At 39.3% G+C, this 27,908-nt stretch overlaps 1 protein-coding gene across 2 annotated transcripts in view; it reads right to left on the minus strand.

Moving 5' to 3' along the window:
* PTPRK (protein tyrosine phosphatase, receptor type K) overlaps positions 1-27,908 on the minus strand; it is a 389,585-nt gene that overhangs the window by 239,505 nt on the left and 122,172 nt on the right. For both annotated transcript variants that reach the window (XM_018565135.1, XM_018565134.1), the window contains exons 4-5: positions 12,932-13,013; positions 6,945-7,060 (exon numbers count right to left, since the gene is read on the minus strand). In XM_018565135.1, the coding sequence (XP_018420637.1) occupies positions 6,945-7,060; positions 12,932-13,013 (198 nt within the window). The remainder of the gene's footprint in view (positions 1-6,944; positions 7,061-12,931; positions 13,014-27,908) is intronic.

Consider the following 27,908-nt stretch of genomic DNA (forward strand, 5'->3'; position numbering starts at 1 on the left):
ACCCCAGCGCCGGGCCCCTATTCAGGCTTTGCCCAAGGCTGAATAGGGGCCCGACGCTGGGGTGGGGAAAATAGTAATTACCTCATGTTGATAATACAAAAACCATTTGTGGTACCAAACCATGTAGTATTTTAACACTTTTAGGAGCCATGAGGTTTAGATAACATCTCAGTTCATGAGATAATGTTCCAATTCATGTTCCAATTCGCAAACAAAACATTTTAATAAAAAAATTACAAAAAAACAAAAACAAAGCAGTCAAATAACGCTTACATCATAGTGAATCCATCCTCAAGTGTTAACTCCATTACGAAGTAAACAGACTTGGTATTTTGTCATATTCCTGCATCAGTGGGATAACTATCTAAATCAACTAAATAATCCAAACCGACTTGGAAGAACTGAACTACCGGGCAGGGGCATAGTTTAGGGAAATCCCAACTAGAAAGCACTGCTGCCATAGTTGTGAACAAGAAAAACTAGAATTTTATTTTAGATTCTGAAAATGATGATGTGATGCTGAATTAAATGGTAAGCCAAATTTCAATAACAGACTATAAAATGGTTAGTGCCATTTTTCTTTCAACTGGTACTCCTAGAATGAGATCCTAATAGGTTGGACTTGATGGACTAATGTCTTTATTAAACCTCAAATACTATGTAACTATGTAACTATGATATCTGTGGGTGGACAATATTTCCAGAAAATAACATCTCACTATACTAAAGGCTTTGGTTACCGATATGCAGCAGTTGGTAAAACCTCACTTTCAGCCCAAATCTTTATACATTTTACTATGCAATAACCATGACACGTGATAATAGAAAGTATACACAAAGTGATTGTGAAGTTATAGCAACTGCACTAACTGATGTATAGCTTTTTCTTAAAGAACTATTGTATACATACAGACGTGTGTCTGTTTTAGAACCTTTGTTCTGATTTTGTTGAGCTGGAATATGATCACTGTTTCAATGTGCAAAGTGTAGTCAGCCACCCACTTTAATTGCAAAAACCTGATGTACTTCACAGCTGTCACACAGGATGAGTTCTAGTCTGCTCCTTCAACAGACTGAGAGCCCTTGTGTACTGAGCAATCACATTTCAAATCATCCACCAGGGATCCTTCTGTGGCTAAAGTGAAACACAGCAGATTGCTTCTGCATGGGTACCAGATATACGATATGATTCAGGTACATTAAAGCAAACCTTTGAGAAGAAAAGGATGGGTGACTGAATGGGCTTATACAGGAACAACTTTGCATTAGGGATAGCACTCCAGAATCTATTACCATATGCCAGCTTTCCCGTGAGATGTGCAGGCTAACAGGATTATTTCATTGCATTTGAAATAAGAACAAGCAGACAGGAGTCTACCAAGAGGGAGAGGACATTCAGACATGGACAGAGGAAAAGTTCTTTTAAGCAAAGGGCTACCTGAATATATCAGTCTGAGATGGCAGAGATTTAAAGTGAAAGTAATTAGGAAAAAAAAAAACCCCAGGAAGACAGAAATGGTCAGGTTTTACATTCCACAAAATATACAGACAGCTGGCTCCAATAAACACAGATGCACATATGAACTGTTGAACAGTTTAAACAGGTTTGCTTCTCTAAACTGCTCCACCATGAAAGCAACATTTACAATGCTGGGGCAACAATGTTGGCTAAATTAAATGAGGATGACCAATCGTAAAAATAGCAAAATTGATCTGCTAAAAATCTCCTGCTTCATGCTAATTCCCTCCTATTTAAGATGTTTTGGTAGGTGCAATAAATCATTGTATGCATGTGAAATGTATTCCAAAAAATACCTCTGTTGGGCTCTGACAGCATGGTAAATATCAGGAAAGGTGACCAGAGTCTGTGAAAAGTGGACTTGGTTCCAAAATGGTGCATGGTCCTTTCCTCTTTCACAGGAACAGGCAGGAATGCACACCACTGAAGTCTCTAGCCATGAAACAGATTTCTCCTCCAACCTAGCTATACTAAGAACGGAGCAGTATGCCATTTAAAAAAAAACACCTTTCTCATATCCCAAATCCCATATTGAATTCTCTCTGATGAAGTAGGACATACATTCCCTCAGAGTGGGTCAACCTGACAAAGGAGCCCATCAACGCATCTCACCACTCTCCGCTGACCTCCACACTGCTAAATTGTAGCTCTCCTCCCACAAAGCCAAGCTAGACCATAATGTTTGCTAGATAGCTGCCTATTCAGACTACTCAAATCATCTCCTGGACTTGAGGCTCAAGCAACTTCATAAGTGTCTTTACTAGTACTTATTGTGGGGTGGGTACCCACCGTTTTCTTCTCACAGATATTTCTGTGCCTACTGCCATATGGGCCTATCTGGGTCTTTTTGTACTACTAAACCCTGCACCAAGGCTGCAACCTCTTCCATTTGACAGACACTGGGGAGAATTCATAAAAACTGGTGCAGACAGTTTTCTTATGGCAACCAATCAGCTTCTGTCTTCCCTTAAACTTTCAAAATGAAATGGAGAAGCTGGTTGATTGCCATGCACAACTACTCCAGATTCTGTCTGCTCCAGTTTTTATTAATTGCCCCAGGGACCTCTTGGAATTAAGACCTTGAATAAGCCTCCTCCTCCTAGTCAAACCTGCTTTTAGCCGCTAGTATTTAACTTTGACTACACCACCATTTACCTTGTGGGAGTACTCTAATCTTTCATGTGTTACTATTGTAGCGATAACTCCTCGCAAGGAGCCGCTCATTGCCCGGTCCACATCTAGACAGTCTAGGGGTTGATTTCCAGCTGCACCCATTAGCACTAACCGCCCATAAATTGATATCCACTTCAGTATTATGATGCTAATTGAACAGTTTATTGAACATATTCTGTGGGAGAGAGGGTATAGGGGTTCTAGGTGTCTAGGGGTAACCATCACCCACTCCAGACTCACCGGATCTTGTAACAGTAGGAAGACGTATCCACAATCCAAGAAAGAAACACTGACCAGGCTCTGAATTCCACATAGATCCAGGGCACCTCAAGAGCCGGTACTGGTCCTGGTTCTTTTTCCTCTCTCTATCTCGCAGGCCTCCTTCATGTCGAAGGCCTCAGGGAAACATCTTCCCTGAGGCCTAGCCTGGGGGGCAGGCTGAACAGGACCCAGCCCTAATCCATGGCTGGTCCAGGCGAGAGAGGGTGCACATGGCCACATTCAACTAATATATGTAGCCTGTCCCAGCATGCACCACTGGCTGAAAGAAGCCCAGTGATTGGCTGCTGTATAGCACATACATTACAGTATCCACCATTAGCTGGCCCTCAATATGACAGAGTCACACTCCGCCCAGGGGGGTACAGGCAAGGCTAAACACCTGGGATTAACCATGTAACCGCCACTACAAATCCAGCCAGGCTGTCTACAGCCCTTGCTATCACTAAATGCATAGTAGTAACATCACAAAAAGTGATGGGCACTACACTATCATCACAACTACTTTTTTATGGCATACATGGTTCAACTTCCCTGGACACCCCGTTTTTGTTTTTCCACTTATTTTATTGCTGACCTTCACTTTTTTTTTCTCTGCACTTGGGTGTTGGCACATGGATACTGACCATATTTACTGTCAGCAGCCTTACACTCCAAGATGTTACTGTTTAGCATTTTGATTGTTTTACTACAAGGATTCAAACTCATTACTGCTGGGACTAAAACTGGGTGAGAAGCAGTTTTTGAAACTGTTAGTAATTTTATTCTTTTTGCATGTTATTAACCTTAGTAAGGTGTACTAAGTGTGCCCTGTACCCACACTAATTGGGACCAAAAAACCTGACCGCCGAGACCTAACATCGCTTACTTCACATGCTTTCAAGGTAACTGCATCTTCAAGGCTCAGGTGATAGAGGTCTGGGCAGATCCACAGGGGAATTATGACATGAAATTTGTGATTAACGGTAACTCACTATGCTGAATGTATATGCACCCCCTCCAATGAATACTAATATCCTAACTTCAGCAATGCTGAAGGCAGTAGAAATATCATAGTCTTAAGTGATATTAATGCAGCCCCAGATGTGTAACTGAATTGCATTACGTGGACTGGCATAACCAATATTGTTTTTACGGTTGGATTGCCAAGTTTGCCTTCACAAATGTATGGAGATAGAGCGCATTTACTTTCGTCACTCAGACTCGAACACATATTAATTTAATGATTTAGCATTGTGTACCTCATCCCCCCAACAGATTAAGGTAATATCGCATTTCCTCCATATCATGTGGTCCTGTGATTGCATTCACACTTTCTGGTCTGAGGTTATAGTTTTCATGGTATGCCAGCTGTCAGCACTCAGCATATGTAAGCCCTCAATAATGCGTACTTGGCTTACTGGAGGATTGACGCTTCATACACACTAAGAAACTTCTCAAAGTCCTACTCCTTTATGCTAAGAAATGTATCCTAATTTAGTGGAAATGGACCATACCTCCTACCCATGCCGAATGGCTTTCCTCAATTAACACTAACTTACACCTTTACAAACTAATGTATGAGATTAAAGGAAAATAACACAATTTGACAAGGTCTGCGGAACTTGGAAATCCTCACCCTACATACTTGCACCTTCTACACGGTAGTAATTTGAACCTGTAAATGTCTGCTTTTACACACTTTTTTTCTGTTGATGCTCTGTGATATAACCCCTTCTGTTAACTGTTATCATGTGAAGTCCGACTATTAGTAACATTGTGGGCAATACACCAAAAAAGGCTTGGAATGTTTAGTTTTTATTCTAAATATTATTTTTATCTTTATTAAAAGAGAACTATGGGGTAACCTTTTTATCCCATAGTTCTCTTTAGGGTCAGGGGAGGACATATACTAACATCCTCCTGTGACCCAATGCTCAGTATATAGCAGGCTATTGTCCGCTATATACTGAGAGTGCTGCAGCCGGGACAGACCCTGACAATACTGTCAAAAGCCATCCAGCTGGCTGATTGCCTCTAGATAGGAGCCTGATGTCAGAGCCAGCTGTGCCCTCCCCCTCCCCTCTCCGTTCCCCCAGTCAGAGCTGGAGGATCGGAGAGGGGAGGGGGGGGGATCCCTTCAGGGAGCAGTGACTGACAGTCACCACTCTCTACAGGGAGATAATTGGGAAGTGAGCGAGCGACAGTATGTGTTCGCTCAATTCCCGATCAATAGAGCCGACGTGTGACAGCTTCAATGGAAATCACTCACCTCATAGTTCTCCTTTAAGTTTTCCTCATAGGAAACTTTATAAAAAATTACCTTTAAAAACAATATTGTTGGTAAAAAGTAGAGCAACAGAACAAAAAAAGGGATGCACTGAAAAGAACTGCAGCACTGATTAATCTAGCAGCAGAGAAAGAAATCCACTCTTGTTGAGGAAGAATTATAAGTGCTGTTGAGAACACTCAGTTATAGTCTTACCCTTTGCAAGCCTAGTAATTATGGCCTAGCAGACATGGATGCTCAGATTACAAGCCTGTGTTCTACTGTTAGCTGTCAAGAGCAGGAATAAAACAACTTGAGAATATTAAGTATAAAATTAACAATGGAAATGTGTTCATTTATAATAATGTGCATTAAAAAGGCTACATGCGGACTGACATGTGCAACATGATGAACTGCTCCAATCTGCTGCCTAGTGACAACTTGCTAACATATTTGCTAGTCATTTAAAACATGGGGCTGCTATGTGATGCATTCAGTTAGATAAATGTAGAATTACTGTGTGCTTTGCCTGAAGGGAAAGTTTAAGGATATCAGATGGGGACAACGTTTTAAAGAGGGATCAGGCCTGTGAGGGAAACTGGAGATGAACTGTGACAACCAAACAAGCTCACAGCCATTATTAGTACAGATGACATTTTTCTCCTGTTCTTTATAATAATGCTTTGTCTCTGCACATTCAAAAAAATTACAGAAGACATAAAATAAATTTGCACCACTAGCTTTACTCTACAATTTACTGATATGATGTTCGGTTTTAAAGTGAAAGCTAAACACACAAAGAAAAGAAAATGCATCAGGCCAGGTCAAAGCAGGTGTAGAAAACCATGCTGACAGTTAAAAAACACTAAACAAAAAAGAAAACAAAAAGAAAACAAAAAACCAGAGCATCTGAACAATAAGCGCATAATAACTTTGTTTCTACATATATACAATTATATGTTTAAATGGGGGCAGCCATGTTGGCTCATTACATATGCAGACTTTACTGCTATGTAATAGGATTGATTAAATGCCCTTTCCAACAATGTACCATAATTCTATGGGTCCGTCTACTCACTGAAGTCAACTCACTCCTTTTAAACGTTAACAAATCACTATACAGGCTCTGCTTCCTTCTCTGCAGTGATAAAACAATGAGGTGTGCTTTACTGCTCATTCAACAATGGATCATAAGGGTCAGTTTATTCACTGAAATGTATTAACTCCTCTTGAGGCTGGAAATCACTTTGTTTACTACAACGACAACAATATGGAAGCACAAGCTTGACAAATATGAAAGTCATGTAAAAATTACAGTGAACACTTTCACTGAAAGCACACCTGAAGTTCCTGTTAACCCTATCTGCTATAATAAAAGTAAAGTAAGCAACAGCATTTCTCATACCACATGGCACTGCAGTGGTACAATTAAGCTGCCTATTCACTTATAACAGGGTTCAAAGCAGGCCATGACACTACCAAGCAGTGCTACCAGGACACTAATTTGGCAAAGGACTCCTGACAGGGTTTTAAGCAGAAGCATTCAACGGAAACTCCATTTCCCTCAATGCCTTCTAAATTTGTTATTCCCATTTTGGGTCCGCTTTTGTAAAGGTTATTCTAGACTAAGCAATTTCCTGATAAAAATATAGTAATATATTACTATATAGTAATATATTATGATTAACCAGAAAGAAAGAGAAGAATGGGAACAAAGTCTCCTACCTGAAGCCACAGTTTGTTGTTTACTGCATCTCTGCCTGTGGCAATACACTGAAATGTAGCATTTTGACCAGCATTCACCTCAACATCTCCCAGTCTCAAGAAGTGAGGGGATTTATCTGCAAAGAAAAAAGAAACAAAATGTTATTGGACGTTTTACAAAGAGCACTTCATTCATGCTCAATTGAGAGTTTTAACTACAGTATTGTTTGGTGGGGGAAAAAATTAGACAACCGAGCTATAGTGGTCTTTAATGCTGCAATGCAAGCTCAGGTGTCTATAGATTTATCACCACAAGTCCATTGTTCATAAAGGTTTAGTATTCACTCCCTAAACTTGAGTGCGTTTCTCTTGTCACACAAAGTTTTCAAAAGTAAAGAGTTCACAATTCAGCATGGTACCAAAGTCAAAATCTACAGTGCACTCAATTGGCAGTCCCCAGGCAATACACAGTCTTCTTGCAAACACAGTAAACAAAAATGCAGGCCCCGGTTCAGAAGCTTTAATGGTAGCATCACGCAGACTCATATTTTAGCTCTCCATTTGCTATGCTGAATGCAGTCTTGCACAATAACAAAATCAGCTGGTTATTTTTCTATGGATGGGATAATGTATTAGAGGCTCACAGAAATCTATTCAGTTTGCTGGCACTTGCGCAGTACTGTGACCAGCTGACTCAGGCAATGTGAAGTAAACAGAGTAAGTGGGCAGTGGGATCTGCCGGCTACTGATCTAAAATCTGCATTTTTTTTTTTTAAATGTAGTTTATAACTTCAGGTTTGTATGTTTTTAGGATGCAAACTTTCACAAATTGTACACTAAGGGTATAAAAAGTACTACAACCTGTAGACATTAATTTCAGCTCACATGGTATACATAGTACGTACTACTAATGCCGCAACTCTTAGCACTCACGCACATGCTTCTGCCCACCTACTACCAGTTTGATAGCCGTGACCTGTGTTTACAGGAGTCACTAGTAGACACTATATGAAAAATGTAACCATTGTGTTACATTGTAATGGTTGTACCCATTACAAGCAGAATCTATAAGAGCTCTTGCAAGCGGCTGCATGAGGGCTATGGAACGCACATTTGTTTGTACAACCATGTGCAGTCAGCCTGTACAAATCCATGACAGGCTGGCTGAAGACACCATTGTACGGGGATGTACACAAATCCCACTGGTTACATGTGTACCAGGACTTATACACTTAAGTTTTGAGTTCGGGACCGCAAGTAAGTCCGGGTATGAGTGTAAACCATTGGGTTTGCGTATATGCCCATGAAGCTTCCCATACATTTTTTTCACTGTTCAAAAGCAAACTTTAAGATTGTTTTCTTTTGTAGCAAAACATACAATAAAAAAAAAATACTTTAAGAACTTCAGACAGTAGGAAAAAACATTTGCAGTAGGGCTACCCCAGCAGTGCAATGGTTAAGTGCTTGTTTTTGGGCCTGTTGACTCACGGGTTCCTAGGCTGCTGGGCCCACTATCAAAATACAATGGAAACAGCAAGGGATTCCTCCATCCATGCTGCATAGCCCCGTGTAATACATTTATTTTTTGTTGAGCCCGGAAGGCTGAATTAAAAAAAATAGTACAGTGTATGGTCAGCTTAAGTCAAAAATACATATGAACTGATTACCAGTAGAACTACATTTGCAGGACTATTGTAGGAACATTGGTTTCTAACAGTCATTGGACCATGGACTTCCCCTGCAAATTGCTGATCACTTTGTCAGCAACATAAAATGGTCCAACTATGTTCGCATGCAAGATTCACGCAACCAGTCTTGATACATTTTCCAACTGACGACGACAACTATAAAATATGTGATTCTCAGGTAAAAGATGTGTAAATCTTGGGTGAAATCATTTATAAATAGACCCAAAAAGCTTAGTACTGCAGCTTGTGCCTTTATGCCCATTATGAATTACATATAATTGAATTATCTTCATTTTACTATTGTGCAGTTCTGATATTCACACTATAACAAATGTTTTACGTTATAGTTATTCGAACCTTTTCCAGTTTCCTTTCAAGTTTTCCTTGTACTTGTCAAAATGCCCCGATGTTTGCGCTATGTTTTTGTTTTTTTTCCACTTACCTTCGGCGCGGGAGAGCAGAGGCGAGTCAGAGCTGGTCCGGTGGGAGGAGCTCCAAGTGGGGTCCTAATTTAGCTGGCCGGCGACTGCCTGAGGGCAAACATCGCCCTGTTTTTTCCGCCCTCACCCTGCAGCACCATAAGGCGGACACCTTACTTGCCTTGCGGTAGCGCCGGGCCTGTGTTTTAAACAATTCCCCACCCTCCTTGTCCCACATGATTGTTCCAGAACATTTTAGGTGAGCTCATTCCCTCCCATCCATATAAAATGCTATGCTATCTCCAGGAAGATGGCTCATAACGAATATTACTGTCAACAAAAAAACAGCCCGAAATATCTTCTCATTGGAACAAGATGCATGTATACATGCCCTGACGAAGCATCATTATGCCAATTTAGTTGAATTACATAGCTTAGCACAAATAGGCTATAACCTATAATACCTATATATGACTTTCCAGCTCCAGCTAAATTTTAATGTAAAACAAAAAGCTGTTTAGTTTCCATAGTTTGATGCACATTTTTAGGTTTAACCAACACATTTTGCAAATGAAATCTTCCCTGCATGGCAGTGTTTGTCTTTGATTGTCTTTGGTTTGTACTGCAGATGTGACAGTTTTTTTCCTTTCTCTCGTAATATATGATTCAAGCGATGAGTGTTTAAAGGCTGGTTGACTTTTAGAAAAGAAAGTAATTAAACAGATTTCATTAGTTTACAGTTTCGTCCTTGTAAGTGTTAGAGATCGATACAATTATCATTAACAGAGTGAATGTAAGCATGATCCACATTTACAAGCACTTGGATACTGGGGCATACCACTAATTTCACTAAAGCATACAAAGGTTGTCACAAATTAACTTAAGTAGTAAAATGTATCACCAGCACACCAAAGTAAAATCTGGTCATTTTATTGATGTACATCTTGTCACAAAGCAACGTTTCGGGGCCACTCAGGGTCCCTTCATCAGGCATGACGAGTCCGAGTGGCCCTAAAATGTTGTTTTGTGACAAGATGCGTGTCTTGTCACAAAGCAACGTTTCGGTGCCACTGAGGGTCCCTTCATCAGGCATGACGAGTCCCTTAGTGGCCCTAAAATGTTGCTTTGTGACGAGATGTGTGTACATCAATAAAATGACCACTCGTTGAAGATTTTACTTTGGTGTGCTGGTGATATATTTTACTATTTGGATTTGAAGTGGCACCATCCACTATCACTGCAGCATCCACCTTAAAAGGGACATACCAGTAATGGTGTGTTGGGGACCTCTTTGAAATTACCTTCTTTGACGTTCCCAGCGATCAATCCACATGGGGTAGTGGTGAGAAAGCTGCAGAACATCAACCAAGGGAGTGAGCTTAGATCAAGAGGACATACTGCCTGAGAGGGCTACACAGTTGCTAGTGAAGAACCTTGTTTGAAGCTTGAGAGAAGCATGCACAACATATCAAGAGCACAATTAAAGTTGGGAATCATGTGGGGTGCATAGTTGCAGATGAAAGATCTTTGGATTGGAAAACTATATGTGGGATCTGTGGGGTACACAGCTGTTGGTGACCTTGAGAAGCTCACAGTTGGGAGGGATGTAAATTGGGGTGAAAGTACTAGTGCAGAGCAAAAGAGCTTGAGATCCTTACCATTTAGAAATGGGAGAACTTTACTTCGGTTTTAAATGTCCATTTTAAAGCTAAAAACTATAACACTTCATTCACAGAATTAGCAGTGGTATTTTTAGTTTTGGGATGAATTTCACAACTTTAAGTGCCAGTGGAAACAAGGGTTTCAGAAGGGTAAGTCGTAGTGAGAAAATATTGAGAACCCCTTTCCTACTTAATGTATAGCTTTCCACAAAACTGTATAAATACACAAGTCATAGTGAGAAAGGACTGAAGGAATAAAAAAAAGCCCTTAACTGTAATCAGTTCATACATTTGGATGTGCATTTAGCTGTTTGGGACATGGAGGAATGATTTAGCGGCATTGCTCACCATCCTGAAATGAGGAATGATCCTCTTATTTGTGGGTAAGGTGATGGAATGAGATGTGTAAATACCTTCTGTTTTAGGAAAGCTTTACTGTGCTTTTCGCAACTCTAAAATTTTATTTCGCTCTAACAGGTTAAATATAAAGGAAAAAACAAGAGGCAGCAGGCTGATTTGTCTTGGTATTTCTTTTATGGTATTAGCCAACAGCTTGTCAGACACCAGCACTCTTGACAAGAGCATTAAAGTGTATTTCTACTTTTGCAGTCAAAGTGAAAAACCCCATTATAGGTTTGTTATGTGTTCCTATTCACACCGGCTGTCCCCATAGAAAGACTAGGGACAGGCTGAGCTCCCTTTTTGAACATACAATGCTTCTAGATCTTTATCCCTTTGTTAAGGCAAACATTGTTTAAATCGAATCTGCCCACACAGTACAGACAGGGTTATTACATTAATCTTCCCACCCTCTTGCATTCCAGAGGGCAATTTGATACAGAGAACAACTTTTTTTTCAAGATTGAGCATGTTTTGTGCAAGCAGCAATTTTTTTGAAGTGAATGAGAAACATGTAACAAAATATAAAGTAGGTGTTATCCCAATTCAGCTGCAAAAATGGAAACCCACTTTAAGCTCTGCTCTTGGTTGGCTGTAACATCATGTGTACACAGACATAATTTTCAATTCATATCAAGCAACAATCGCCTAATGTCTACAGATGCATTTTATACACTGTTAGCGAAAAATGGACACTGTCAAATTTTTAAGCGCACAAATGTCATAAAGGTAAAGAGGATTACAAATATGTGGCATTAAGGGCTTAAAGTAGAGCTGAAGCTGTTTTGGATCAATTAGGGAGGGGTATAACCCGTCAGCTTTTTTGCCATCTATATCCTATTGGGGAGATTTCCCATCATTTTCTTCTGAGGATATCCCTGGTATTCAACAGGGTCCCCAGAAGTAGTTTCCCATTGGAAGATTTCCCATCTATTTCTATTCTGACAACCTAAAATTTGGGATTTTCTTCCACTTTCAGTCACAATCGTCACCAGGACAAACAGTGATTCTCCCCAACGGAGACAAAGCAAAAAAATATGACAGGCGTTCTAATCCCCCTCCACTCTGGCCAAGTCATAAACAAAGTTTTGGCTTCAGTTGTAATTTAAGCAAACATAACTACACTATAAAAATAAAGCCAAAACTGGGGGTTACGTGGCCCCACAAAAAGTTACATTGAAATATTATATTGTGATTGGTTTAAGGGTGTGGCAAGAGATAGTCGGACGCTGAATATACTGTACATTTTATTGCAAGCAAGCATGTCTCCTGTTTTTAAATCCTTCCCAAAAACATCACAATGGAACACCACCTTTCACTTGTAGCTTTAAAAACCATGATGCCTCATCTTTCCAATTTTACAGACAGAAGTAAGATCTATCAAAAATTGATAGAAGCAAACTAAAACCATTAAATAGGAGCTGGATTCAAATGACAGAAGTATAGCAGCCCTTGGGTCATATTAAAAGGAGAGTGCATGTTGCATCTTCATTAAGGTGTCCAACGGCAGAGCCACAAATGAAACTAACCAATTAAGACAGAGCACAAATAAAAACTTTTATTCTTTCAATTAAGGATTAAATCCCATTTACTACAGTCTTTTTTTCACAGTTCAGATTAGACAGTAATTAATGTAGCAAGCACATAATTTTCCGCATGGAGTGACAAACAAAAGAGATTTAACCATTGTTGATTTTGAGGCATTGTCTTCGGAGAAGTGGCACAGTAAATAATAGACCAGATGCACAAGAGCCACTGGCTTTAGGAGGGGATAACTATTTGCCAGGGCATACATGCTCCACAAGAAAATTCAGAAGAGAAAACATTTAATTAATCCTTACCACAGGGGTAGCTTAAAACTTGAATGTCATCTATGGCAATGTATCCGCCCCTTCCACCAGAGGCTTCAGCTTCAAAGATAACCTGTCAAAACAAAATGAATAGAAGCATCATTAAAAACACTTCAGTGAACCACTATCTGCATGAATTAGAAGATACCCAGTATAAAATAAAAGGATTGCATATAAATACTTATACCATACAACTTACATGCAAACAGAATACTTTTTTCACTACAATTGGTCTCGTCCCAGATTTTTTCTGTTAATGTTTTTGAGGAAGAGCAGCTGAATTGGACCAGACATTTAATCAAGCAATGGAAATTGGTAAATAAGAGAAGCCTATAACAAGCATCATCCTGTCCACAAACAGATGCAAACCACTAATGCACTCCATGATCATGTCCACTGGTCAGGGATTTTGGTGCAGCAGGCTACACTTAAAACTTTGTTCCACATGTAACAATCACTCTAATGAAAGTAGTATTAATTTTCCACTGTAGTGGAGCAATCAAAATCTCTTATTAGACAGCCATACATATGGATGATTGTGTCAAGTGAAATAACACCAACTTTCACCCTTAGTCTTTACAGAGGCATAATAGAAGTCTTAGATTGCAACTTAAACTAAAGGTTATTTTTTAGTGGACAGTGATACGAACAACTGTCAGGATTTTTATTTCTGTCTCTATTCCCGATTTACCCTCCTGATTTGTCTTGGTGGCCATCATCAATGGGAAAGCTTCCAAAAGTAGAACCTAGCTTTGGAAATCCTACTGATCACCAGGGCTTCTCCTCCTTTGGAGAGATTTTACATCACATTCTGTTGTGGCTATTGGACAAAAATCTCCCGAATGGGACATAGCATGAAAAAAGAAAGAAAAAAAAGAAGCCGACAGGGGTTATAACCCTCCGTTACTCAAAATACTAAAAGCTTTGGCCTCAGCTTTACTTTAACTAGTACAAGAACAAGAATGTGTTCAATTTGTGAGACACCTGACCAAACACTATCATGCCTTATTAGAACCCGTGTTAATGGCTACAGAGTTCTGCGGTAACACCACTTTACTCAGTGTACGAGCTAAAGCTGTACCACTCCTCAAAAATGGATCATTCCCTCAGAAACATTAACATACACAAATATAAATATAAAGATTATGCCAGCCAAAGCAGCTAAACATCACAAAGTTATCTCCTCTACTAACATGTTATTACCAAAATTGGACTATCGGCGAAGGAAACCGGTCAGATTTCTTCTACTCAGATTTAGGATTTCAGTGCTGTCTGATTGGTGATGCCCACAGCAGTTAGTATGGTGCAGGAATCTACCCTCCTGTGTTGCTATGACTTATCATTAGATGGGTAAACCGTAATGCTGGTAACATTTGAGTCTTTCATAAGTTAAAAGAGATTGCCATCTTAAAAAATTGCAGGAAAAAAAAATGCATTTATGCAGCTATAAAATTATATATATATATATATATATTATATATAATAATAATAATAATAAAAAGGAGCAGTGATGTAACTTTTCCTCCCCTAAATGATTTATTAACTTGCACTGTGTTTCTGAACATGCTAGAAAATTTCAAAAAGTCAGTTCCCTAGCACAAACTCCTCCCTCCTGCCATAGCCCTCTCCTCTTCTGTAACTGTCTAGTTACTGTTTGAGCTGGCCCGGTATTTCCATTCTTCCCTTCACGTTCCTACATAACTTTTTATGTAGCAGCTGGGGAAGAACTGAAGGAGAGCACTATACAGTACTTGAGTTGCAACTTGCTGACATCACATCCAAGATGGCTGTGTCCAGTGGCAGTCTCAAGACTTTTGAATGTGTACACAAGGGAGGCTTTTACAGGTAAATAGCATACCTAACATACGTTCAATGCAGATATAATCGTATGAGAAGATGGTTTTTGATATGAATAATCTGGCGACAGGGGAAAAAAATAATATATAAGCTGAATTGTATTGGTAGCCCCACTCCATTCGTTAATTTTTTAGCGGCCTGGGTTCTTTAATGTACTGTGACTGGAACAATTACCTTATCCGAAACACACTCAAATTTGGTTAAAATTTAACAAAAAAACTCACTCTTGTGGTTTTACCCTTAAAATGATATTCCCCATATATCCACTGCCTCATTCTGCAAAGATTTCTAGAACACAAAAAACAGTAGCAAGTATTTAACAGTGTAGGATTACGGATATATTGAACTTGACTTAAGACACACAGGGTCAGAAATAAACAAATGATTGACCTTGTGAATTATGACAGTATAATGTTATGCTGTAGTCAGCTCTGGACACTGAATGAGATTTTTGTTCAGCTGTTCTTCCCCCCACCCTTCAATCCCTCAAACCCTGAAGGAAGGATTTTCACAAGCACATCTGCTGAAAGAGCAGTCTGGGGAAGACTGGACTTATAAACATGCAGAATGCATAACTCATCAGTTGAAAAAGAATGTGAATGAACCCAAGCAAGCTCTCTACTAAATACTAAATGCAAAGCCAAATCTCTCCATGTATGAGTAAAAAAGGCAACCATTTTCATGCAATCTTCACATACACAAAGCTGGAACATGGTATTTTCATAAAACAAAATATGGGAAGTAAAGGAGGTGGCAAAACTAAGAATCTGGGGTTTCACATGCAATGTTTCTCATAAATGGAAGAAAAAAATAGAACAGTCTAACAAAAAATCCTAACTTCTTATAAAAACAGACCTTAAACATTATCAATGTTTAAGGTCTAAAGTTTTTCTTTATAACACAGAGGAACCCTTGAAATACATTACAAGTCATAATTAATAGATATAAAAGATCACCGTAATTAGAGTCAGGACTAGATAGAACAATAAATGAAAGAAAATGGAATGTGGCATATTTGACACAGGGAACCCCCAAATTTTATTTTCAGCGATAATAATAAAACCAACAACAATAATGTCCAGAAAAGAAAGCTAAAAGCCTTTCCTCAAATAGTGGTCACTGGAGATTTGCCTGTGTACATTAACTGGAAGTGAAGAATAACTTGCTAAAGTTGATATTGATTGTTCGTGTAGAAGCGCCCCTTTGCAATGGTGGTCAGTGGACAGAACTCCACTTACATTAGTTGTCATTGGGAAAAACGATCCTTACATAGGAGGTCACTGGTAAGAATGCCCTCTTTCAGAAAGCTAAAAAGCATACTGTCAAAGGTAACTTTAATTTATCAGAGTAGGAGAAATTGTTGATTGCTCAAGGAATCCCTAGCATGCGCTAAAGGAATTCTTTGGTACCACGGAACCCTGGTTGGGAGAAAGAGCAAAACTATGTATGATTGCGTCAGGTTGTAAAACAATAACAGGGCTTACTGGTTTTCCAATCTCCATTATAGGATCCATATTAATTAAAGCTAGCAAGCTATAAAAATTAATTAGTGAACTGCGATCAAAGAATGACAAACTATGATAGAATTAGAAAACCCACTTAAAGGGTTCATATGCAGCCTAAAAAATAACTAAAAAGGTCACCTGCTTATTGCGCCTATTGCAGAGCCGATCTTCAAGCAATGTTCTCACGTGGCAGCAAGTAGTTTCCACTAATTTATCTTGTAAAGTTCAGTCTGAAGGTGCCCATACACCTTACGACCATTGCAAGACTTTTGTCTTGCGATGGTCAGGTCCGTAAGCTTATTAAAAGCTCGTACGATCTGCCCATCTTGGACAGGCAAATCGTACTTGCGATCATCGAAAGCCCGCCCCGCTGAGGGGCGAGCTTCTGATGACCGCAATGAGGGGCAATCACTGCAAACGGGCAGTGTGCGTGTGCGCACAACGGCCCGTTCGGCAGTTGTCGAAGAAGCAGGCCACTAACCGGCCGAGAGTTTTCAAGCCTGCTTGTTCGACGGAAGACGTGCGACTGTACAGTAGAAACGGTCGCACGCCTTCCATACACGCCTTCCATACACTTTGGGATTTCCCGCGATTCTCATACAATAATCGTACAGTGTATGGACACCTTGAGACTCTGCCTTAAGGGAGAGGATTACTGATGATTTGTCTTTTTAACCAACCCATTGTATTTCAGGGATCCTTCTTTGCCATGTATTTAATGCTAGTTTGTAGAAGAACCTATATGAATAGAAAAAAAAACGTGTTACGTTTAAACGGGTTTAAAACGTATACAGGAATTTCTTGTAGATTCCAAAAAAATTAATATAGCCGTCTCCATAGCCAGAACTAATAACTAGACATATGTTATGACACAGAAATGAGTCTCCAAGGGGAGAAAGCACTATGTAAAATGAAAGTATCTTGCCAACTTCGGATACCCTAAAGAAAATGTATTTGAAATGTATTGCCACAAACTTCTTTAAATGACAATACAACTCCCTGCTAATGCCTTTTACTGGCCACAGAATTTTCCCTCCTGGCTTTGAAATCAAACCATTTCTCCAATGGACTGGCAAACTCATCCCTACATCTCCATCACTTATTTATCGATACCTTTAGAAGCCTTAAGAGAGAAATGGGGAAGTTATGGACCCGTGGAGATATTTCCAGGCTAAATATTTTGCCCAATCTCTTCTCCAACCCAGCTGTCCAGCTACAGACTTGAATCCAATAGAATTACTTATTTGAAAGGCACACCTACCTGCACATATTTTGTCTCAACTTTACCACTATGCTTTACAGCTGGATACACCACCTTTTCCTGACTATCTGGCAAAAAAAGGGGAGCAGGACTTTGCTAGAACTCTGTCAAACAAGAATGAAAGATATTTTGCCACCGTCACACCTCCCCCATTAGTCCTGCAGTGGAAGAGTGCCATTTCAAAGTTTTCTCTCACTCCTCTTGTATTGATCTCCACTGCCTCATCCTCAAAATGTTGGAGTGGGCTGCGGCCACATAACATGTGTGGTGGCTGTGTCCTATTATACAAACATATTGAAAACAACTTGCTTCTTTCATACATCTAATTATAGGTCAGATTATACCACTTGACTCTTGGGTTATACAATTCCATGGTTCTGCAATCCCACATATGTCATACAGAAAAGGTATTCTCCCTCACCTATGGAATACTGCTAAACCTAGCATTGCACAATTCTGAATACTCAAAAAAAATGTGGCCTTTCAACAAAAACTGTATTAAGAACCCATGCCACAAAACTGTCCAGACGACTCTAAAACCTGGTGCTGTTGGTCCCAATTCAAAAAGTCTAATGACTATTTCAAGCGTGTTTTGCCACACAGATCTGCTGTGTTATTTCTTACTGTCTAATATATGATCATATCCCTCTGGTCATAATGATAGGTTTTTAACCTTTGAAATCAAATTAATTTTGCCCCATGTTGTTCTTGGACACCATTGTATGCAGACCATACCTCCCTCCCCTTTCTCTCTACCCCTTTTATTCTTTTTGCTTACCTCCTATATATTGTCTTTTTTATTTCCCCCCCGCCCCCCCCCCCTCCTTTATCCATCCCTTTATGCATTGTATCACTTACATTTTTGATGTACACCTAACTCTGCACTTGCCTGCTGTGACAAGCCAGACTGTTTACATTTACACCATTTTTACTCAAATATTTACCAAATAAAAAATACTACAATTGAGCCAACACCCCCCCTATATTTTACCTTTAAAGCAAAATTATAGAGATGATTGAAGGCCATACACATGCACTTTATTTGCAGAGACAGATAATTTCAGACCAATGATGGGACAAGTATAGGCTGCATTAGCATATGCATTGTATTTGTTTCAGGCTTGCAAACAAATAATGATTCCTAACAGTACCTTGTTATTCAGGATTTGAAAGCACTTAGAAAGTAACCTTTGTTTCTCTTGTGCTCTTTTCACAGAACAATCTGGTCATCGTTCTCCCCTTTCTTTCTTCCATTCACGTTTAACTGCTTCAAGCAGACATCCTACAAATTCTGTCACACATTTCTTCAGCAGACACAGATGGACTGGGAAGACTGCTCAATGAAACGCTTCCAGCAAACTGAGCAATATGTAAACTTTGCTGCCATCAGACACCTCGTGAAGATGCTTCCCTCAGAGAGCAGCATTCGCTCATGAAACGTGAGAAGGAGAGGGTCACTCACCCCCACATCAAACCCATCAGCACTCGAAAGACAAGAAACCAACCACAGCTCAGGAAAGCGAAAATGCACCTTTTGTGCTGAACTGCATAATTTAAAAAGCACCATCTCTTCAGAAAGATAAAAAAAAACATATTTGAAACAGTCAATGTTTAACTTTTTTGTAATTATGAATGACCACATCATGCATGCATGGCTACAACTGTAAGTACTTAGATGATAAAAACTGGAAACTCGCCTTCTATATATGGATCAGTTAAAGGCTATTAAGGGTAGGTGCATAAAAAATTAAAAGATAAACTAAGTTACAACACCCTCCCCAAGGCACCTAAGCTCCTGTAAAGGCCATACCCTGCCATCCATTCCATCTGGTGTAACAATCCAGACACTTAAAAATCTCACTGCATAGCCCTACAGGCTGTGTAGCGCCATAATAACAGTTAGCAGTCATTGGTCAGAATGGTCATGTGACTGCACTGTTGTACTTGTACAAGAAAGAAGACTCGGAAGATAAAAGACTCGGTAGATAGTCTCAATGGTCATCTGAGTCTCTCTTCCGGGACAGCTGAGACTCTGGAGGCCGGGTAGCATCATATTGTTCGCAACAGTTAGTGGACATTGGTCAGCGCAGTCGAGTGACTGTGCTGTTCAGCCTTACTACTTGCACAATAAAGAATGCTCAGAAAATATTCCCATTGGTCAGCATGGTCACTTGACCGCACTGAGCAATGGCCACTAGCTGTTGCAAGCATTATGATGCTACACAGCCTCGGGGGCTGCCTAGTGAAGTTTTCAAGTGTCCAGAACATACCAGATGGCCTAACAGGAGATCGTATTCACAGCATCTAAGTGCAGTGGGGAGGGTGTTGCAAGTTAGTTTACCTTTTCATTTCTTATAAAAAAAGATGAACTTACCCTTTGACGTATAAATCAAGTTTTGTTGTGAAAAATTAGATTGTTGTACTCTCCGTAAAATCGTTTTCTCAAGTTCATTAAGGGATATGAACTTCATTAAGAGTTGAGTTATACTGCAACCTACAATATGAGTCTTGACACTTGCACAAAAGAAATGCTTATAATGACTCAGTTTTCTAACAAAGCAATGCCAAGAGCAAGATCATAAATGCAAAGGAGTAGAACCTGTGTCCCTTAGTAAACTTAAATAAAATGATTTTACAGCAACTACAAAAATCCTGTTTTCTTTTTAATTCACTGACCAGCACAGGAATCATCGGCATTTGGTACTTCCAAGCAGTCCACCCCGGGCATCATAGAAAACAAAACACCAACCAGATCAACTAAAAAAACAATTTGGTGAAGGCTAACTTCTCAAAGAGCCACCGAAAGGACCCTACACCCAAAGTTGGTATCAGAAGAGACTTGAAAATGGATATGGCTTGACATACACAGGATACTTGTATCCCAGGCATGCATCCTAAGGGCTAAGGACCATCATTGTAGCCTGTACTCAACTCTACACTAAACCTCAAGAGAAGTGTGGGTTATAAATAATTCAAAATTTTTCTGTCCTTGTAAGCAAACTGAAGTATTTGCCATGGGTACGTCACACAAATCTTTTCACAAAACAAAATGTGTAGATTAATATTAAAATGTAAAGAATCCCTGAGATACAAAAACTTCATATAGTTAATATATATCTCACACACAAATAGCAACCTAATTTAAAAAGGATTTACTAAGCTGAACTATATATTTGCGTTAGGATCTAGTATACTAGATTAATCATGTTAATAACCTTAATGTCTTTTTCTTTCCTCTTTACATTAATAATTGTAAAATCACATTTAAATGAATTGCTGCAGGCATATTTATAAACAAAACAGCCCAGGCTTGCTTCATGTAATTCCTAAATGACCCCTGGACAATTATTTTACAGGAACAACAAAATCAAATTTACAAACTTTAATTATTTCTTCAACACAAACGTAATGCTGCTAGCCCTCAATTTACACATTGCAAAAGTAAAGCAAAGCATATTAACAGCTCTAAAATTACTGCAACAAGCTCAAAACCACATGCACTTGAAAGTACAGAAATACACAAAGGAATCCTATAGATATTACTTATAACAATGTTCCTAGCAAGTTGACTCATACTGCAGTACCATTATGTTTTGATTATGTGATGTTCATACGTTGTCCCCAAGCACATTTAATTTATTTGGAAACTATCAAACTCTTGGTGACCAGCGTAATAGGTCAGTTTTTTGACTATATAACCCATTACATTGTCTACCAACAAAAGAGAACATGTACTGCTACAGTGAATAGTGTAGTAAGAGAACTGCCATACAACAAGCTCTGTTGTATAACCTCAATTCTGTGCCGTTACCCAAAACATCTATAAAGCTAAAAATAAGGATGACCAACTGTTTCCAGTGACCTGTTTTTTGTTTTTTTTTTTACCTAAAATTTCAGAATTGTACAATCTGATCATTTGCATGGCTCCGCCCACTTTTTTTACTGTGTTCTCAGAATTTAGCAAATGACAAAAGTAAATCCCCCCCCCCCAAATACTTACAAAACATAGTACAGAAATGCCTGATGCACACATTTAGACCTGTAGGCAGAATTAAGTTCATCTTGAGCATATGAGATAATGGTAGCAAGACATTACTAGACATCATGGAACAGGCAATGATTATCCACATCTGACGTCTTCATACATCTACCTTTAGGGAACAGGTTCAAATTACCTTTTGCAATGTTGGGAGTCATGCAAAATCCCACAAATAGTGTTCAGAAAACCTTAGATTGTTTGCCATTGTCTACTGTGACAGGTAGCTCTGACTTTATGCATCCTCACAGATCCAAAAATACACAGAACGTACCCCTTGCTCCTAGATGTGCTAGGGCTGCTAAAGGAAAAAGAACATATCGAGAGGCGGAACCGTATTTAGTTAACAGGCTGCCCTGAACATTTGAATTACGATTCTAATCTTTGTGCCATGTGGGTATTCTAGTCATGATTGCTAGAATGTACTATGGAAGGCAGCTTGCAGTCTGTCCTAATTACGGGCTCTATTCTACAGACCACTACACACAAAAAATTAAAACCATAAATAAAATACAATTATTATCACGAATTACAACATATGTTCACTTTCTAAAATACAAGTGCAGACTTGAGCTACTGACAAAAGAAATTGCATTAACCAACCTCCCTGTGTTTCCAGAGGGCTTAACGTTTATGACTTCTGCTCCAAATCAAACAGCATTGCGCGACATATCCTATCCATGTTTCTATGAGTTGTAAAGCTTTACAAAGCTTTGTGAAGACCTTCTCTGACACTGTATTAGCTTGCAACTTTTACAAGAACAAAAAGGATAAACTTTACAAGCGGGGCATCATTATACAAGCAACAAAATAATTTTAGTTTATTTTTGTGCTTCAAAATGCAGGCACTTAACAATAGTGTATTTAGTGAATACTTTGTTTACACAGCTCACTGGGCACAAAAGGTGCCCGAAAACTATCTAGATGGCCTTGTCCAGTATTTGAGATTTTGGCAGCATCACACAACAACCTGACTTTAACAAGCTGCTTCTTTATATAGGACAAATTAAAGTGACGCTTTAAATCCTAAAAAATGCATTAAAATACACTAACAATACTGCACATTATTATTATACAGGATTTATATGGCAACAGTTTGCATAGCGCTTTACAAAATGGAGGGAGATAGTATAGTTACTATACAATTTCAGTACAGTAGGGTTAGGAGGGCCCTGCTTGTGAGAGCTTACAATCTAGTTATTTGTTCATCACTCAGCTGTAGATACTCAAATAATCTCTGAATTTGTGCAACACTGTCCTTCCTTCTAGAAGGTGGCTCATGATCCCTGTGTGTTGTAAAATAGCCACATGGTCCCTGTGTGTGTTATAAAGTAACCACCACTCCAAGCTGACCCCCGTGATGGACTGCAATGTCACGTTTAGTTTAATAATTTGTATCGAGATTGTAGTCCATCATGGGAGTGAGCTTGGAGTGGTGGCTACTTTAAAACAACACACAGGGACCATTGGGAACAAAAGTAGCCACCCTCCAGAAGGAAGGACAGTGTCCGCACCAATTCGGAGATGATCTGAGACTCTACAACTGAGTGAAACACAAATAAGCTAAAAAAAAATGTAATAGTGTACTTAAATGCATTTTTAAGATTATTTTCTAATGGCACCACAGTTGCGCGGTTTCCTGCCACAATGCCGCCCATGCAAATGAACACAATCACGGCTAAAAAAAAAAAGCCCCACGACGTGTGTTGCAAAAAGAAAAAAAGGGGGGTACTTTTTTCAGCGATTGCCACACAGATATAACCCCATTTAAATCAATGGGGGCCGCGCAGCAACCCGGGATCGCTCAGATCTGAAACTAGCCTTAAAGCCCATTTTCACCTTTGCAGAGCTATTTTTAAAACACACCCAGGAAGCTTTTACTGAGAAAATATACAGGCTCCTATTGCTGAACTACCTGAACTACCTTAGAAAATGCTGGTTGCTTGGCTGTTATGTTGATCCATTTATTTAATTGGTATTTAAATGTTTATTTCTAAGTGGCAATTAGAAACATAGGTTTCTGCTTTTCTGTTAACACTGAACTCCAGGCAAAAAGCTAAATATACATTTGAACTGCATATTTGGCAGTTGCTTTAGGCCACGTTAACACCAGTGAGTTTCATTGCGCATTTTGTTTCCGCCCTGAAACGCATGCAACATAAAATCCCATGTATTCCTATGGGGGCTGTTCACACAAAATCGCGTATCAAAATATGCCTGGTGTTTGAAACAGCCCATGGGCTTCTTTTGTGGCACTTAATAGCCCGTTTTGTTCCATAGACTTTAATGTAAACACGCCAATCAGCGCGTTTTTGCAGCAGAGACTGCTTTTCATTGGACAACTGAAAAACAAGCTGAAAACACGCCTTAAAATGCTATGCTTATGAAGAGAAAATGCCTGCAAAACACACTGAAATGTGTGAAACCGCTCTTAAAAAGGTTTGTAAAGCACGCTAAAAAGCTGTCGCCCTGGTGTGAATGTGGTCTTACTCAATAAGGGATTTTTGCTTCTGTCCTTCCAGATCTAAGATTTTAACAGCCCTACCAGACAGCATAGCCAGATTGAGGACTTTATTTTTCTCAACTGCAAGTTGCATGGCTTTAATAATGCGCAAACTGCACTATTCTATTAAATGTAATTTAGGAAAATCCCAACAGTAAAATAAATAAATCTATAGTACTGCATTCTATGTTTTCTTACAAGATCTTACATCCAATAGCTCACAAAGAGGAGAAATGACTGCACACCTCCCAGCACCTCAATGCCCTGTGCAGCTAATAATCCTGCTCAGCATCTTGGGGTACAGTATTATCACCATTTTAGATTATATTTAAATGGCAAGTAGACTTGTTCCAGGTCGGTGACTCACTAAGTGGTAAAGCAAGGATCAGCATGACAGGTCCATAACAATGTCAGAATAATGTAACTAATATGTTGCGCTTGGTGTTGCTACTCTACTAGGTTGAACACCATCATTTATGTGTGAGTGATTCAATAAATAAACATGAATACTAATTTGTTGGAGTATGTGATAGGTGATTCCTCAACCTATGTGTGCAGTCGCTCAGTGTATTTGTAGTTGCGGGTAACTGGAGATTAGTTCATCCACTGTGTGGACAAGTGACAAGTGTCGTGAGCCGTTAGGTGGAAAAACCAATTAGGTTTATTCGTCCACTGATGTGATGTGATATGAAATAGACGATTTATTGAATCACTCACACATAAATGATGGTGTTCAACCTAGTAGAGTAGCAACACCAAGTGCAACATATTAGTTACATTGTTTATGGTTTTTATCACAAATTGTTGCAGCTGGTGACTATTGATTCACTATTTCTCCTAGTGCAACTATTTGTTTATTTGAATATGTCAGAATAGCTGCTCCAATATTACTATTCTGACAGGCATACCTGCCAACAGTCCCAGATGATTCTGAAGGTTTATGTCTGTCAGCACTTTGTTGAACATAGGTTTTCTTGACCGCTGCATTCTATAACAACTGTAGCCTTACCCAAATAACGAGAAGGAAAGAAATTAAACTGGAAAAGTAAACAGTAAAAATGCTGACAAGGTACCAATCATCATCAAAACTGCAAAAAACTGTCCACATGACCTCACTGACCCCATAAGCCCACACCACTCAAATCAGGCCATATTTTAAACCTAAACATCTTTAATACGCTAGATCTGCACAGCCCTAAAAGTGCCATGCTCTTAATAGCCAAGGCTCCCATTTCCTACTGCTCAAGGAGTTGTTCCATAATCTGAAGCAGATGTGCCATTCTGCATTTTGTTAAAATGTCTCCTACTTTTTGTTTACAGTGTCTCAAATGCTCCAAATTGTGCAGAAATTTTACTGGGCCCAAAACCTGTTAAGACTTTTACAGAACTTTACCAGTTTGGAGTATGCAAGCAGTACACCAGTTTCACTACCACAACTCTTTACATTGGTATGGAAATCTTTCAGTACAGTTTGCTCTTTAGGATTTGCACTTATATAAAAGAATGCAGACCCCATAACACATGGTGTCATTTTCAATAACAAAAAGTAATGACAAATTTAGAATTGCATATTATTCAGCTGTCTAACAAGACACTGAAAAAAGCAAAAAAAAAAAAAAGGACGAACACTGAATTTAACATGGCAATGGATGGTAAAATAACCAAGCTCTGGGATATTCTACGGTGTAGATGCTGTAACAATACAGTCAGTGCTGTTCCACTGCAGCTGGCATGCCCCACTGAACAATATAGCTATTACAACTTGTTAAGCAATTCTTCATGATAAAGTGCCTTGAGTAAAACCAGTGTGCTGTAACTGAGCACCTCATTTCCAAGCTGTATCTATAGTTTCTATGGTAAGAAGCAGCCACGCTTGGTTTCAGTAGTAGTTATATACTGGAAATAAAACACTTTGTTCATCAGTTAGGTACCATGTTAAGACACTATCGACTCAAACGACGCTCATATTAAAAACTAAATATAACCGGCGAAAATATAAAGAACGGTCCATTGCAATTAGACTATGGTACTATTGAGGTGTGGCCCAAAACAACCCATTCTGCAACCTTCATTACAGTATGAAAGGAACAGCTGAAACACTTTATTCTAAGAGATATATGGACAAGACACTCGAACAGATGATATTCAGTTAATGTTATTCAAGTGTAGTGCTAGCTCTCTCAAAATAATGTAGTAATTTCAAACAAGTTGTATGTTGAGAATTGCAGAATTCGGTGCAAATATTCAGGCATGTCAGAAAAATAGAATTATCATAATGATGGCTATGCCGGCCATTCACCACACCAATATGCCTAAACAAAGGGACAGTATTGTAATCCTAATAAATCCACTTGTATTTTCAAATATGTTAAGTATAAGTTAACATTTATAATTGTTTAAACCATCAATGCCAGGGTTAAAGTGGACCTAGCCCTGCAAAGCTTTATCATTTTTTCATCCATTGCATCTACTCCTACTAATAGACCCCGTCCCCTGATGGCGCCATTAATCTAATACAGAAAGAATAAAACAGAGATCCTAGGTACTGTAACTTGTCTGAAAATGTATGTCTGCATTTAGTGAAAAAGCACCCAATGTTTCTTGAATTTTAGCTCGTTTTAGGCACAAAACAAATTGTTGAATTGCCAAGTTGTCCTACTTTCAGCAGCCAGGTGCAGAGAAGCAGTAGCATTTAAACAAACAGGCCGCCAAAAAGTTAAGTATATTCCCTCTTGTTTTACAGGCATTCTTTTACATATAAAAGTGACACTATGCTGAAGTCAATATTATTAAAAAAATATATATATGTATGCCACTATATGTTCTCAGTCTTCTGGGTTGAATGAGGATCAGTGACATTTAACTACTTTTCACTGAGCCCAGGCAGTTATGGATCTAGAGCTGCAGCTAACAATTATTTTCAAAGTCGATTAGTTAGACGATTATTAAGTTCGATTAATCGGATAAAAAAAGAAATACATACTACTAGTTTGTATTGAGATTGTAGTCCATCACAGGAGCAAGCTTAGAGCGGTGGAAGTAAAAGCACAGTACATTACACAGCACAATACCACCAGCTATAGAGGAATACAACAAATCCCAGCAATAGCACATTATAGCTGGCGGTATTCTGAATTGCACTGTATAATGACTATTGCTAGGTTTTGTAGTACTCTATAGCTAGTGGTATTCGGCATTGCACCACTGTATAATGTATTATTGCACTCCTATATAGCTGGTGGTATTTCGCATTGCGCTGTATAATGTGTTATTGCTGGGATTTGTAGTCCTCTATACAGCGCAATGCAGAATACCACCAGCTATATAGGAATACAACAAATCTCAGCAATACATTATACATACGGTATAATGTATTGCTGGGATTTGTAGTCCTCTATAGCTGATGATATACAGCACAATGTACCATCAGCTATAGAGGACTACAAATCCCAGCAATACATTATAGAGCACCATGTGTGGGAAAGTGCAGGCTTACCCGAGCAATCTTCCAGCAACTTGCTTCTGAGATCAGGCCTGTCTATCGGTGGCCGTCTTCCCCCCACACCTGCACCTCCTTACTTCTTCTCCCAGCGTCCCTGTGCCGATCGTGGATGTGGGCAGGCGGTGAGGCAGGGAGGAGGTGCGGCGTGTGGATGCGGGTGGGCGGGTCTGGCAGCGGTGAGCGTGAGGTGGGGAGGAGGTGCGGCGTGCAGCTTGTGTGGAGCTGTGAACAGGGCCAACTAATCAGAGGCCGATTAATCGATGATTGAAAAAGTTGACAACAGTTGTTGCAGCCCTAAATGGAT

The sequence above is a fragment of the Nanorana parkeri genome, unplaced genomic scaffold (assembly GCF_000935625.1).
Source record: "Nanorana parkeri isolate BGI_ZX_2015 unplaced genomic scaffold, ASM93562v1 scaffold816, whole genome shotgun sequence".
NCBI classification, from domain to species: Eukaryota; Metazoa; Chordata; class Amphibia; order Anura; family Dicroglossidae; genus Nanorana; species Nanorana parkeri.